A 15,900-nucleotide genomic window follows, 5' to 3' on the forward strand; every position below is an offset into this window, starting at 1 on the left:
CCCTTATATCTCATGTATGTTTATCCCTTTAATCTCTATTTCATATGTCACACGTCTCCGTTTTCGTTTTCCTTCAATTCACACTCTCGTTTCTGCCTCGTCTCGTATCTCTACTGTCCATCCCTCACTATCTCTTCTAATCTCAGCTCCATTCCTGCTGTTATTGCCTCCTCTTTCGCTCTCATTCTCATGCTCTTCCTGCTCTGCACTCTTTCTCCATCTCGCCCTCACTCATCCTCTCAAGGTCTGGCTCGGTGTTATCCCAGGGATCAATAGTGCTGTGATTATTATTCTGGCTGTACAGCCCACACAGAGCCTTATTTCTTTCCATCGCCCATCTGCTTCATATGATTCACTGCACCAGCCCTGCCTCACTAAGCGGCACGTACCACGCCGTCACAGTAACCGGCTGAAACCGTGGCGGGGTAGGGAAATTAGAGATGCGCCGATAATCGGTTATACAATGCATCACAGTATTCTACACTGACGGTGCATTCCCGGACTCGGGAGATAAAGGCTGTCACCGGTGAACTGTCGTATTTCTTGTAGCCTTCACTGCATATGCAGCACTGTTATATTGGGTTTAAGAGACACGTTCGATGAAAGTCTTGCATTAGAACACATGACAGACAGATCATTTCTAATCACTCAAATTTCGGATTATGTTTCCGAATATGTCGATTGACGGCTGTACATAAAAAATAAAGTTAAAAATAATTAGAATTATTTTTCACTAAAGATAACAATATCTAACATATAGGTGATATAAAAAGCCATACTTTTTATTGTATTCACTCAAAATTATGGTACCTTTTGGACTAATTTTATAGATCAGAGTTAATTTGATTGACATGGCAGATGCTCACCCGTAAACCTTTTTAACAGATTATCTCAGTTACTCATTACAAACAGAATCCTTTAAAAACAAACAAACAAAAAAGAGTTTTCCTAGAACTATTGTCAGTCCAATGAGTATTTCACTCTCCAAAAAGCTCACTGCAGTATTCACACGGTCGCATGGAAGTGTAGTGAATCTTAGACTGCATCTTTTAACAGCTTGCATTTAAAAAAGTGTATTTTATTCTATCGTTTGCTTAAGATTCCAGGAGGTTTCATCAATAAACCCAATCAAGGTGTGCCTAATTTGATTGACAGAGATGACTAATTATAGACCTTTCCTGTAGTCTATCAGATCATATCAGATTATTTACTCACCACATTTACCTCAAATAATATAATGTAATAGCTGTATAATTAGGCCAAGATTCTATATTTTTAATACTACAAAAAAAGCACCTTGTGTTGCAGTATTCAAAAAGCCAGTCAGATTAGTTTAGGATTCTGAATCTTGCAGCCAGAGAAGTGTAAAAAACATTTCAGATACTCTACCTTCTATAGGCAGAATATCTAAGGTTGACATGAACTGACTAGTTATAATGGTACGTACTCTTCTATACCAGCTCTAGCTTAATTTAAAAAGCATATAATTTATCTAAGATGTGAATTTGGCAGATGAGGGGCAGTAAACAAAATGTCATGGCATGTAATAAAACGCCTGCCAAAGGATCAATACTGACTAATGTGGTCATTCTAAATAAAGCATAATATACAGTAATTATAAACAATATGGGAAAATTAAATATACAGTAGTGAATCTAGTGATTATGCTAAATTGTATTAGCAAGGCATGTCTTTTATATGTCTCTGATTTTGACAAAGGTTTGATTTTGTACCTTTTGACATAAAATCCTATTTAAATCTACCAATAGGAAAAAAGAATATCAAACAGCAAGTAGGGGTGAAGCAATCATAGTTTTTTAGAGCAATATTGAAATCTCTCATCAGCTTTCTGCACAAGTATGTGACCTCTGACCCTTAAACTGACCTCATGCTGCGAAGGTCCCATCCTCGAATGGCCGTGTCGCTGGCAGTGGCCAGCTGGGTGCTATTGTGGTGGGGGCTCCATTTTCCTGAGGTGAATTTCAGCTGGCCTTTGCCTTCCAAGGTGGCACTGCTGGAGATCTGGAGAGGAAAATCGATCCACACACAACACACACACACACACACACACACACACACACACACACACACACACACACACACACACACAACTCACTCAATGGCTGCATATTCACCAAGGAGCTCTAGCAGGCTTGTGTCCTGTCCTGGACAGCCTGAGAGCGGATATTGTGCATAGGTGAACACGCCCGAAGGCTGAAACTGCTCATATTGATGCGAGTCAAAGAGACAGGGCTCCCGCTGCGAGATAGAAACCATACTTTTCACCTTTTTCATTGAAAACTCAATGACAGGAGCTGCTGTGAGTCTTCAGTGTCCTTGACAGCTTTTCCAGGATGTTTTATAGGTGAGTCACAATGAAAAAAAAAAGAAGACAGAAAGTATAGCCTGAAACGCCATTTGCTACCATTAGATTAAGCTAATGGCAAGTCTTCAAGATAAACCTGAATTAGTATTTCAGTGAATGAATATGTTTGGAGTAGCATTAAACATGTCATGACTAAAGCTATATACTGGGTGCGAGTATTTAGCTATAGAGAACCAAGTTCAACTAACAAGTTAGCTAGCATTTAAACCGCTTTATACAAACCGCTTATATTTTAATTGTGAATGAAGTAAATGTTGCCTTATAAAATGTATGTCTTATGGTATTTTAATATAAAGTTCTTGTTTCAGTAATGCAAACTGATGCAGTTAATTATGCTAATTAACGCAACCTTAATGTAAATTATTAGACTATTTGGCCAAAAGTTTGTGAAAACCTGACCATAGGCTTCATATGTGCGTTTTCTTTTTAGTGAACATCCACTAATAACATCTGCTCTTTTATGAAGATGATCCTATTTAACCCTATTTTAAACTATTTAAATTTAATTTTTTGGTTTGCTGTATAGCAGGCCACTCAAGATCTTCTACTCCAAATCATATAAACCTTCAACATCTTCACGGAAATTACTTTATGGACAAGGGCATCGACATGCTAAAACAGGTTTGGATCTCCTAGTTTAAATGAAAGCAATGTTCACTGTTACTGCTTCCAAAGACAATCTATACAATTGTGTGGGTTTTTTTTTTTACTTTGTGGTAAGAGTTTAGAGAAGAACCACTGGAAAATGACTGATATGACTGGAAAAGTCAAATCCCTAATACTTTTTTCTCCATATAGTGTATACATATACAAGTATGTGGACTCCTAACCATCAGAAGCATATGTGGTTTTCCTCCAAACCTTTGCCTCAAAACCAGTAGCATGCAATTGTATATATTGCTTTTGTATGATATAGAACAGAGGTCCCCAAACTACGGCCTGCTGGAACGCCCCTCTGAAGAAGAGACATATTCTGAAAGTTTAATTGTAAATATATGTTTTGCTCAAATCATATCTGGCTTTAAATATAAAGTTCTCCTTAGTTATTATTGTAGCCTATTTTTTTAGATTCATTCACCAACCAACACACAGAAAAATGTTTGGGGACCCATTTAATTTCCTTTTAACTTGTGCCCCATACACAAAGCAAGCTCCATTAAGACATGGTTTATAGTGGAATAACTTAAGTCTTGCACAACCTTAACCATATTTAACACGTATGGTATAAACTAAAATGCCAATGTACCAAAGATCTCCTCATTTAACACTGCCATTAAATGGAAAATGGTAGCTTAATGATAAATACTCTGGATTACTGATTGGAAGTTAAGGGTTCAAGCCTAAGTACCGCCAAGCTGGCAATGGTGGGCCCTTCAGCAAAACCCTTAACCCTCTCTGCTTCAGGGGTGCTGTATCATGGCCTACTCTGCACTCTGACCCCAGCTTCCTAACAAGCTGGTATATGTGAAGAAAAAATTTCACCGTGCTGTAAAGTGCATGCGACAAGTAAAAGCCACTTAATATAATAGTAAAGAAGTGTTCAGAGGCTGGGGACTAAATCCAGAACAGTTGTACATGTTTGTCATTTTCCTCACATTTATGGCAGATCATTGTGCTTTTTTTTTTTTCAAAGCTAGTAAGAGGAAGTGTTGAGAAGAAATATTGCAGTGAACCTAAGGAAAGGCAGACTCAGTGAAGCAGAGTAAAATCAGCTTTATCATCTCCAAATGCAGCTGTCTGAATTCAGTTTAAGGTGTGATGACATATTGCTGTGGTAACTGCAAGCTTATTATGTTTTTTTTTCTCTCTCCTGCCTACATTAGTATATGCTGTCATTTTGAACTACAGTAGACGTCTAATGAGAAACGGTAAAACCGCTGAGTAAGCGATTTGAGAAAATGTAGGCTAAAACATGAGCAACAAACAATAAAACAATTTAACGACGACGTAGCAGGACGGTTTCGAAAGAATAAAAAAGAAGAAGAAAAGCAGAGGAAGATGAGGAGATCATCACTTATGAAAATGACAGCCTTGCGATAGAATGAAGCGCAGCAAAACAGTGTAACCATATCAAATAATGATAAACAAAGGCCAGTGTACTGAGAGTCGGTGGGAGTTGTCCTGTGCTGCTTTGTTCAGTGCTCGATGCTGTATGAGCGGATAGACGAGCCAGATCTTACCCAGCCTTTCCAGATTTTCATTTTTTCTTTTTTTGAAGGCTTCTTGGAGGAAAGCCAGGGCACAAAGGCATGCTGGAGTGGATCGATCTTGGTCTCATGCTCACACCAGGTACAGACTCATTGCTTGATCATCTAGCATTCTTTCAGACAACATATATATATATATATTCATTCACAGGAAGCACCTTGAGCTTTTCTATTTTCCAGGAAATAAACATTGCTCAAGAAACACGGATTATCATTTCATAATTACTAAGTGAACAAAGGGAACACACAGCATCTCGTGCTGCAGTGCCCATCACAAATACCGCCTTCCTCGCCAACCTCCATTAGCCTGGATGCCATTAAACATTTACTGTAAGCTTGCCGCTATTTCTCACACTGTGCTGTTTTGCTAAGCTGGCTTGGCTTAAGCGCGGGTGTCTGGTAAGCCGTGAAGTTGTGAGCCTGTCGAAAATCTCGAGCTGAATTCACAGAGATTTGGGATAAAAAAAAAAAAAAAAAAAGGCTTTACAGTCTGAGCGGCGGCAAGGACGCAGCCATGATGAACACATCAACGTAAGGCGTTCTGGCTGGAAAGGAAAAAAAAAATGGGTGTAGGGATAGATGAGATGAAGCGAGCTGGCATGTTTTCGTGTATGTATAAGGGAGGTTTGCATGAGCAAGATTAGCATTCTCATCAGCGCTGCCAGAACCTGACTGAGTGCCCTGCCTCTCTGTCTCCTCCTTTTCTCGCTCTTCACTCTCAACCTTTTTCACGTCTCTTTTAATGGACCCTGCTCCCTCAGCATGACTCGTCCCTTCATAACCCCTCCTTTCGCTCTGCATACAAAGCTGACATTAGCGTGGCTGCTTAGAGAGGCTCTCGGTGACAGTGACCATGGACCTCTCGAGTCACCTCCGTCGAGGTCGAGTGTGTTTGTATGGGTGCGTGCATGCTGGGTGCTCAAGATGATGTCTTCGCAGTTCTCTACTTGTGCACACGGGCTCTCGGATGTCAAGTCAGGGTTACGTCCTAAAAGGCCAAAGACACGTCCAACCTGCAAATTTCAGCCCGCGAGGCATTAAATAGTAATGAGTGTGCCGCATTATTAATGTATACCTTCAACACGGCGGCTCCTTGCTAATGGGACATTAAGTTAACCAACCTAAACTCACATTTCATCTCAGATTTCAAAACTGTGCGGATACCTTAATTGCACTGGCAGTGGGTTGTGGGAGGAGAAGATCAACCTGAAATCAACCTATACTATGACTGGGGCTTTTACTACTGTATGTCCTTAAGTTTGAAGGCTTTGGGTTCAAACAGTTTTCATATTTAGTTCAAGTTTTGCAATGAGGAATAATCCTTAGTAGTTGTTCGCCAAAACCTTTGACCATGACTATTAAAAACGTCAGAAGCATACCCCGGCATGTGTTTATCAGTACGCATACAAACTCTGACATCAACAACTTGTTGTTTTATATATTTTACACACAACTAGCAAGCTACCAGACCAGGAACATTCCACAAGAGCTGCAGTATTGGAGATGCTCTGACCCAGTCGACTCAAATCCTTACGCTTTCCCATTTGTCCTGTTTCTAACACATCAACTTTGAGGACAGAATGGTACGTTGCTGCCACCAACTAACAGATGCCATGATGAAGAAATAATTAGTGTCATAATGTTAGAATGTCATAATGTTATGCCTGATCGGTGTATAATTCTATAAAAGCTGCTTTTTAACATCTTCCCTGTTTGGCAGATTGAGCTGAATGAAATAGGTAAAGGTAGAGTATGAAAAAAATATTTTCTTTTTGAGAGAAAAACATTTGTTTATGCATTTGCAGAGTAGTTGCATGGGTCTGACTGCATGTGGAATGGCTTAAAAACCCAAAACTGCTTTCAACTGTACCAAATAAAGTGGTTAAAGCTCTGGGTTACTGATCAGAAGGTCTGGGGTGGGGGTCAAGCCCTGGCATCGCCAAGCTGTTACTTATGGGCCCTTGAGTAAGGCCCTTTACCCTCTGTGCACCTGTATCATAACCAACCCTACGATCTGAGCCCAGCTTCCTAACATCACTGGGGTATTTCACCGCGCTGTAAAAAAGTTCGTATTTCAACACCTTTGAGTGGAAAACAGTTTTGGTTACTGAAAACGCAACAACTGCCATCAGACTTCACTTCATAAACAAAATCGATAAAACAAATCTAAAGATTTAGAATTTCTCATTAGACTGAAACACTAGATATCTCATCTGTAGTAATCCCATCTACGCTACGGTGTACAGAATTTAGATTAAATAGCATATTCCTTTTATTTTCAATACTTTTGTGGTGGTGCGTTTTTGTTTAACAGGCTCCGATCTCAGGCTGAAAGTGCAGTGTTGGAAAGAGCAGGTTATCAAATAACGAGAGACCTGCTATCTTACCGTGGCCTTGGTAGAGCTCTCCTGAAGGTCCCACAGCACGATGTGGCTTTCAGCCAGAGAGATCAAGCGCTTGCCGTCCCCCATCGGCTCCCACAACACGCTGGCGAGAAAGAGAAGACGGCAGGACTCCGATCAACACACCTGTACCTTTAAGACCATCCATTTCCACACTCCTCATCCTTTAACACACCCAACTTTCTTGCTCTGTACACATAAAATCTCTGCAGCTGGGTTTGACAGTATAATGTCATAATCAAGACAGGATTTATAGCCGAATAACAATCATCCGTATCACATCAGGACCACAGCACCAGACATGAAAACAGGAAGGATGCCATAAGGGGTGAAATAAATAAATAAATAAATAAAATCCTTCTTGGGATTCTGTCCAACTTTAATTTGCATGCGTGTCTTGCGAGTTAGGATATCAAGGGGGCTGAAAACAGCCCTTTTATTGAGGATATAAATGACACAGTGATGCGAGGACTGTTTTACAGCTCTCACAAGGTACAGGCAGTGTTGTAGTGTTGTTGATTTGGCACACCGTAGTTGTCCCTCGGTCAAAGACAGACATGGAACATTCACCAGTTTTTTTTTTTATTTGTTTGTTCCTTATGTTCTTTTTATTTCACTTTGAGATTTCTGTTCATTACTTTTAATTCTAAAAGAAGTAAAAGTCCCTTATATTTCTGTCTTATTAAACCAGAGACACATGCAAATTGACTTAAAAAAGGAAAAAAGAAAAACGTTATACATTTGACCTTGAATAACAGATTCTTTGCCTCCTCCTTGAATATGTAAATACAGTCCTCATGGCTTCCTTAAAAGCCCTCAATATATTCAAATCTTAGTTTTAACCCACTTTGCTATTCCTGTCTAATCCACTTTGTATGTAGATGAGCTATTAAGCGTAGCAAGTTATGACCAGATCTATCTTCCAGTCAGCATTGAAGTATGGTCCTTACATTTTGGCAACCTGAAAAAGAATAAGGTAAATTGAGCTTTGGGCTGTGGTCTGGTTCTGTGGTCCAGGATGAGCTTTTGGATTGAAATGGTGTTTTAGAGGAAATTCTTAATATGCTTATGCCATTCCATTGTTTTGTCTCGTTGCTGTCTCACAAACATGTAAAAAAAAATGATGAGAAAATACACACAAAATATGAAACTGAAAATGAATCTCTCTGACATTCATAAGAGCATTTATTTTTTTTTAATATTTGACCTTTCCCCCGGTTCTAATAAGGTCGACTTTTTATTAAAGTCTAAGAACTGTAATAACATCTATATTTAAGTAGGAAAGCTTTGGTGTATTCTGATTGTTTTTTATAGGCAGTCAATTTGGATTATTAAAATTACCCTCATCTGAGATCAGATTTTTGTTTTTTTACCTGACCAATCGTGTCTAAATGAGTCCTACAACAGGGCATGTGTGTTTAAACTAGGAAGGACAAAAAAAAAAAATAAGACTAGAAAATTACAATAATAATAATTACAAATTATAAATAATATTAATAATTAATAAATACATAGATACAAAAAGTTCAGATTATATGTTACTTACATACAAAGCAGAAGCAGGAAAAGATTCCAGAACAGAGAAAGTATATTAAAGCTGATTGGCATGAATAGGATGTGGAAAAGTTTCTCCAAGCAGCATATAAGCTCGTAGAATATCGACCTAAATGCAAACATTTCGGTATTAACTCCTCTTTATGTGCACAACAATGACTATGGCATTAAACGCCTACATGGGAAAAAAAAATCATTTAAGGCTGTTCAAGGACCCTGTGCTCTTCAGGGAGAATGCAGACCATGAACAGAAAACACACACAATATAAGATGTGCTTAAAGATCGACTGGCTGCCATCCCCCACAGAGATTATTCTATCATTATTGCCAGTATTGACTGACCTACATATTGCAGTTACTATTCGCTCTTTCTTGGGCTCCCATTGATCTGGAAGCGGCCCGCTCGGAGTGCAAATCACACTCGTGTTTGCGCCATCTCACACCGCAGTCACAATCCGGGTCTGAAAATTCCTCCTGGCCCCCTGCAAGGTCCTGATTGGCCATGAGGAACTCGATGGCCATTGATTACTAGGTGCGCACAAGATTCCAAACAAGACTCTATTGAAAATGCTTTCTGGTTCGGACTGAAGCGAACAGTTCGTTCTGGCCGGGTTTCCTTTAAAGCTTGATTTATCTGGCAGAATTTAAGTCGCTGTGAGTCTGTAGAAGAACAAAGAGTGAGTGAGACAGGTCAAAATGCAGCTGGCCTTACAACAGAGAATGAGGACATTCATGCTGTCAAAGTGTGCAGAGGCAGCCATCTTTAAAAAAAAATCCAATATCAAAACAGACAGTCACAGTGTGAACCGCTCCAATACAGAGACACACACACACACTCACACACTCACATACACACACACACACACATCCTTTATAACTGCATACGTATAAACAAGCTCAGGCACATGAACACTGCCTCTAACACACACACACACACACACACACACACACACACGCACACACACACACACACACACACGCGCACACATGCACACACCTCCTGCCCTTGAGATGTTTACAAGGACAGACACCAGTACCATCAATCTCCACCCCAGGGCTCCAACACTGTGCCCCTGCACTCTGCCAAGAGGAGGCCATTCAACCTCCTTATACAGACATGCGCACACGCACACGCGCACACACACACACACACACACACGCACACGCACACACCTTTTGAAGAACACGCTTTCAATAACTGATAATAGCAGCACTCACTAACAGTCAGTTATTCTCTCTACATTGCACTTTGATTTTTTAAGAGATCATCAGGGAGAAGCACGTGTGTCATGTAAGAGGAGCTTTTCAATACGATTTTACTCTCAAACCTGGAAAGACGACAACTACGCTCTAGAAACCCTCTTATCCTGTCAGAGGAACTGAATAAACAAACATACAGCTTGCCATGTGTCACCTGGCCTGGTGCAACACACCAGAAATCTTCTTCTTCTTATTATTATTATTATTATTATTGTAAATAGTAATTATTAGTTAACAGTCTTCTGGTTTCTAAACTAGCTTCTGTTATCATGCATAACATTATGACCTAATGTCAAGTCAAGTTTATTTCTATAGCGCTTTTTACAACAGACATTGTCTCAAAGCAGCTTTACAGAATTTAACAGTTAAGGTGAACAATGTGTATATGTCCCTGATGAGCAGCCATGGCGACTATGGCAAGGAAAAATTCTCTTAGATGTTATGAGGAAGAAACTTTTAGAGGAACCAGACTCAAAAAGGAAACCCATCCTCACTTGGGTGATATAAAGAGTGTGATTATAGTTTTTAAAACAATACAGAACACCAGAGAGCGAGAACTAACATGAGCACTGGAATGTAAGATTATGAGTAATGTCCTATCTACAGTCTTTTACAGTAATTTGAGGTTATGGAACCAGAAGCTACTGAGCAACTCATAAAATAGCTCAACATTTGCGATCGTCATAGATCCAACACCAGCTTCTCCATGCCAGAGCCTTTAAACACTCAAAGAGGTCCAATGTCCAAACTCTACATGAAGTGGGAACCAATTGGCGCTGGTACGTCTCTAAATGGTTCGGGATGTTTGCAGAGTCGGCATCTACTTCTTTAAAGGTCCACAATCTTAATGGGCACCATGACTAGTCTGTGGCTACACAGCCCTATACAAACTGCAATTTACTGTTCATTTTAAAACGTTTTCAAAAAAGCACTAACTTCTTCAGCAATTTGAGCTACAGTAGCTCGTATGTTGGATGGGACCACACACCCTTCCTTGGACCGCTTGTGATAGATACTGACCACTGCAGACCGGGATACACCCCACAAAAGCTGCATTATTGGAGATGCTCCGACTCAGTCATCTATCCATCACAATTTGGCCCGTGTCATTTTTCTTGCTCTTAACACATTAAATTTAAGGACAAAATGTTCACTTGCTGCCTAAAATATCCCACCCACTAACAGGTGCCATGATGAAGAGATAATCAGTGTTATTCACTTTATCTGCCAGTGGTCATAACGTTATAAATGACACTGTATTGTAACAAACACCTTAACATAAACCCTTTGTGAACACTGTATGGTGATTTCCAGGTGATTGTTCTACAGGTCAGGATTTCACGATATCTTTTTACAACTGTCTGATCTCCCCTTCAGCCACCACTCATAACCTCGGGGTAACCATGGACAATCAACTGTCCTTTTTCTGTCCTTTATATCCAAACGGGCTGCTCAGGTGCTTGTTCAGGTCCTTGTCATTTCGAGACTGAACTACTGTCCCACACTGCTGGCAGGCCTACCTCTGAATGCAACTTGTCTTCTGCAAATGATCCAGAATGCAGCTTCCCGACTTGTGTTCAACCTGCCCAGCTTCTCCCACACAACCCCACCACTGCACTCCACTAAGTTCCTGTAGCTGCACACATCAGAATCAAAATAATTATGCTTGCCTCCAAAGCGTTGAGACGTCTGTTTTGAGTTTGACGTAGAGACATGGTGAGGTATAGTTTTCTACCTTGTCATCTTTGAGCATTGTTTTGATCGCCAAAACGTAAGTGCTTTGACGCTTTTATTATATAGGGAGAATTATGACAATTCTATGACTGTGCAAACTCTATCAATTTGAAAACTTTGGAGTTTAAAAACTGGAGACTGTCATTCAGCAATGCTTTAAATATGTGTAAAAAATAATAAATAATAAAATTTAAATTTTCATAAATACATATATACATACGTATAAAGTAAACAATCCAGGCCTTTTTTTATTCTTTTATAAATGATGTCATATGATATAGTGTGGAGTGCTAAAACAAAAGGCATCCACACATAAGCAATGGAAATATGTAGGTCAGGCAAAAGCCCATTTTACATCTTTTTCTTTTTGTCTATATATATAAAACAGGGAAAAAACAAGTGACAGATAAGGACGCATGGTAAGGTGGGAGTAGTGAAGAACGAATGCATGTGAGTGAAAGCAGGGAATAAGGAAAAAAATACATACAAAATGTGATAGCTGGAGTGAAGCGAGAGAGAGAGAGAGAGAGAGAGAGAGAGAGAGAGAGAGAGAGAGAGAGAGAGATTGTGAACAGATTACTCGCAATAGAGGCGTGAGCAGCACGTACGAGTGTGAGGAGAGAAACGAAGAGAGAGAACTGCTGTAGGGTTGAAATCGATAGCGTGTTTTTTACCAGGCCACGTTGCCGTGGGCCGTGTTGTCAAGGTGACAGAGGAGCTGCAGGGCCTGTGGGCTGTGAGCTGAATCGTCGGGGGAATCGTGGCTGCCTGATTCCCATTCCGGGGGCATCCTCCACACCGCTGCGCACGTTAACACGCGGCTGTCTGAGACTACACACGTGCACACACACACAAACACACACACACACACACACACACACACACACACACACACACACAACACAAAAAAACGTCAGAATCTCATTTAGGAAAGCTAACACATATAGAATCCTTCCCTCCACCGAACATTTTATACACATACACATTCTTATTGAGTAAGCCAAAAACACACCACAACAGAAAGTAAGAAAGAAGGAAAGAAGGAAAGAAAGAAAGAAAGAAAGAAAGAAAGAAAGAAAGAAAGAAAGAAAGAAAGAAAGAAAGAAAGAAAGAAAGAAAGAAAGAAAGAAAGAAAAAGAAAGAAAGGAAAGAAAGGAAAGAATGAAAGAAAAGAATGACAGAAAGAAAAAAAGAATGCATGCATGTTTCCACACACTAAAAAGTGTGTGTGTGGTCTTGTTTCAGCACAGGATAATGATGGATGAGGGTCTGTCCTGTCTCATGCTGCCTCTAGAGGCATGCCTCGCCACACGCGCCCGCTATCTCTTCCCGCTTCACGCGCATCCCTTCAAACAGGAAACGGATTTGAACTCAAATTTGACTAATAAGCACAATTTCTTCCCCTAATGCTAGCCATACATGCTAAGCAGAAAAAAAAAAACCCAAGTCTGCTGTTCTCGATTTCATTCCCCGAGTGGAAAAAAAAAAAGGAATAGCTAAATGAAAAACAATCAATCAAAGCCTACAGCCTGGGTCCGCAATTATCTGTGCAATTAACTCCAAGGCGCTCACGGAGGGGGGGGTAGGGCGCAAAAGCAAGTCGGCTAATTATCGCAGTATGATGAACTATATGGTGATGTGAGGCTTTACATTATAATAACAGGTTCGACACACACACACATACACACACAGGAAGTAGGTGTGACGACAATCAGAATCAGGACGGTGTTGAAATCTTTGAATCCAGCAAAGTGATTTCAGAGTTCAGCATTTCTATAAAACGCTTTATGGCATTAAATAGCTAAATAATAAACTTTCTTTCGGCTTCTCCCATGAGGGGTCGCCACAGCGAATCCTCCGCATTCCTAACACAACCCTCCCCATTTATCCAGGCTTGGGACCGACACTGAGAGTGGCTGGGGTTGGTTCCCTGGTAGTCTAGTGGTTAGGATGCGGCGCTCTCACCACTGCGGCCCGGGTTCGATCCCCAGTCAGGGAACCAACCCCAGGAACTTTCAGTGCCGGTCCCAAGCCCGGATAAATGGGGAGGGTTGTGTTAGGAAGGGCATCCAGCGTAAAAACGTGCCAAATCAAACATTTATTTATTGATAGGGACTCAAAGCACTCTTGTACATTGCTCTGGATAAGGAAGTTTAATAAATGCCATGAATGTAAGTGTAGTTAAGAGTAAAAGTTGCTTATATCTTGGATTCTCAGTAAAACTACAAAGTAGCCAAAAAGTCACTTAAATAATTTAATTCAATTCATTTTTATTTGTATAGCGCTTTTAACAAAAAACATTGTTTCAAAGTAGCTTTACACAGACAATGTGGTGATAAAAATAAACAACTGTAAGTTTGTCCATGATAAGCGAGCCGGTGGCGACTGTGGCAAAGAAAAACTCCCCGAGATGGCATAATAAAGAAACCTTGAGAGGAAGCATAGCGTAAATGTTGTGAGATGAGCTGAGGTGGGACAAAAAAGTTGCAGTTGATGCAGTTGTATTTGTGTTAACAAGGAAAACAAGGAAAACAAGGAAAAGATGCAGAGGTTATAAATACTTATGTGCCTGAAAATCATATTCACTGGTATGGCAATAGTTAAGAAATGAAAACAATGGGAGATGTAATAAACCTGCTTGGAAGAAACGTGCGTGTGTGTATTTTGTGCTTTCACGTAATAAAAAGAAATGTTAGAAAAGATTTCCGGCGGGCAGAAGCACCTTCATGCCAACTGATTATTTGAAACGTAGAGTTTTTCCCCAGTGTCTATAATTTGCTCTATGTTACCAGACTGGAACAGAGTTCAATTGTCAGAAAAGTCGAGAATACTGCCAACAAATATTGAAGGTGCTTGAAATAATTCCCACTGTAAAGTATGGTACGGGATCTGTAATGATGCTGTGGGAACAATGGCAGGGTGCACAGCATTATGAAATCCCTTTAATACCAGGAGATATGAAAGTCTGGCATCCTCTGCCAGGATGTTCCAATAGGGTTTGTGTTTTTTTTCCTCAACAGGATAATGATCCAAAACATACATCTACATCCACAAGAACACTTCAGGGCTTCGGTGATCTAAAGCGTAATGAAATCGTGTGGGTGAGCTGAAGAGGAATCTACAAAAGAGTTTCAGGATCCTGGAGGATCTGGAGAGATTCCTAACTCTGTATTCACCAGCTTTATCAACTAAAAAGTGAGAGCATTACACTTCACATACTGTAACCATGGCAATGCACACACGCCTTATATGCTGTAACCTTAGCAATGCTTATACACCTTACACACTGTACCCATGGCATGCTTATACACCTTACACACTGTAGCCATGGCAATGCTTATACACCTTACACACTGTAGCCATGGCAATGCTTATTCAACTTACACACTGTACCCATGGCAATGCTTATACGCCTTACACACTGTATCCATGGCAATGCTTATACATCTTACACACTGTATCCAGGCAATGCTTATACATCTTACACACTGTAGTCATGGCATGCTTATACATCTTACACACTGTACCCATGGCAATGCTTATACGCCTTACACACTGTAGCCATGGCAATGCTTATACACCTTACACACTGTAACCATGGCAATGCTTATACACCTTACACACTGTAACCATGGCAATGCTTATACACCTTACACACTGTAGCCATGGCAATGCTTATACACCTTACACACTGTAACCGTGGCAATGCTTATATACACCTTACACACTGTAACCATGGCAATGCTTATTCAACTTACACACTGTAACCATGGCAATGCTTATATACCTTACACACTGTATCCATGGCAATGCTGATACACCTTAAACACTGTAACCATGGCAATGCTTATTCATCTTACACACTGTAACCATGGCAATGCTTATATACCTTACACACTGTAACTATGGCAATGATCATACATCTTATATGCTGTAACCATAGTAATGCTCATACATCTTACACGCTTTAACCATGAAAATTATCATACATCTTATAAGTTGTAACCATGGTAATGCTTATACACCTTGCACACTGTAACCGTAGTAGTTTCCTCATAGCATATCAATACTCACACCTTTTTTACATCAGCACTAACTAAAGTGAATTTACATTTGTGTTCAATGCAATTTATTGCATTATTCCCAATGCTGCAACTATGACATCATCAGTGCTACAGATTTAACAGTACATGCGGTTAATGTAATGTAGCACAGTGCAGGGTACAGTGAGAGCATGAATTCAGCAGCCTTTCGCTCTGTCAGCCCGAGCCCCATGCTAATTAGGTTGCTTCTTTTGAATTCGGTTGTGACTTCTTATGCATCTGCATTTATTTTCCATGATCAAAAGGGAAAATAA

General features: G+C 40.2%; 1 protein-coding gene across 1 annotated transcript in view; it reads right to left on the reverse strand.

Moving 5' to 3' along the window:
• eipr1 (EARP complex and GARP complex interacting protein 1) overlaps positions 1 to 15,900 on the reverse strand; it is a 41,072-nt gene that overhangs the window by 14,642 nt on the left and 10,530 nt on the right. The window contains exons 4-6 of the mRNA XM_083543978.1: positions 12,218 to 12,374; positions 6,981 to 7,080; positions 1,886 to 2,022 (exon numbers count right to left, since the gene is read on the reverse strand). Coding sequence (XP_083400104.1) covers positions 1,886 to 2,022; positions 6,981 to 7,080; positions 12,218 to 12,374 — 394 coding nt within the window. The remainder of the gene's footprint in view (positions 1 to 1,885; positions 2,023 to 6,980; positions 7,081 to 12,217; positions 12,375 to 15,900) is intronic.

This window comes from Silurus aristotelis, assembly GCF_946808225.1.
Source record: "Silurus aristotelis genome assembly, chromosome: 6".
Taxonomy (NCBI): Eukaryota; Metazoa; Chordata; class Actinopteri; order Siluriformes; family Siluridae; genus Silurus; species Silurus aristotelis.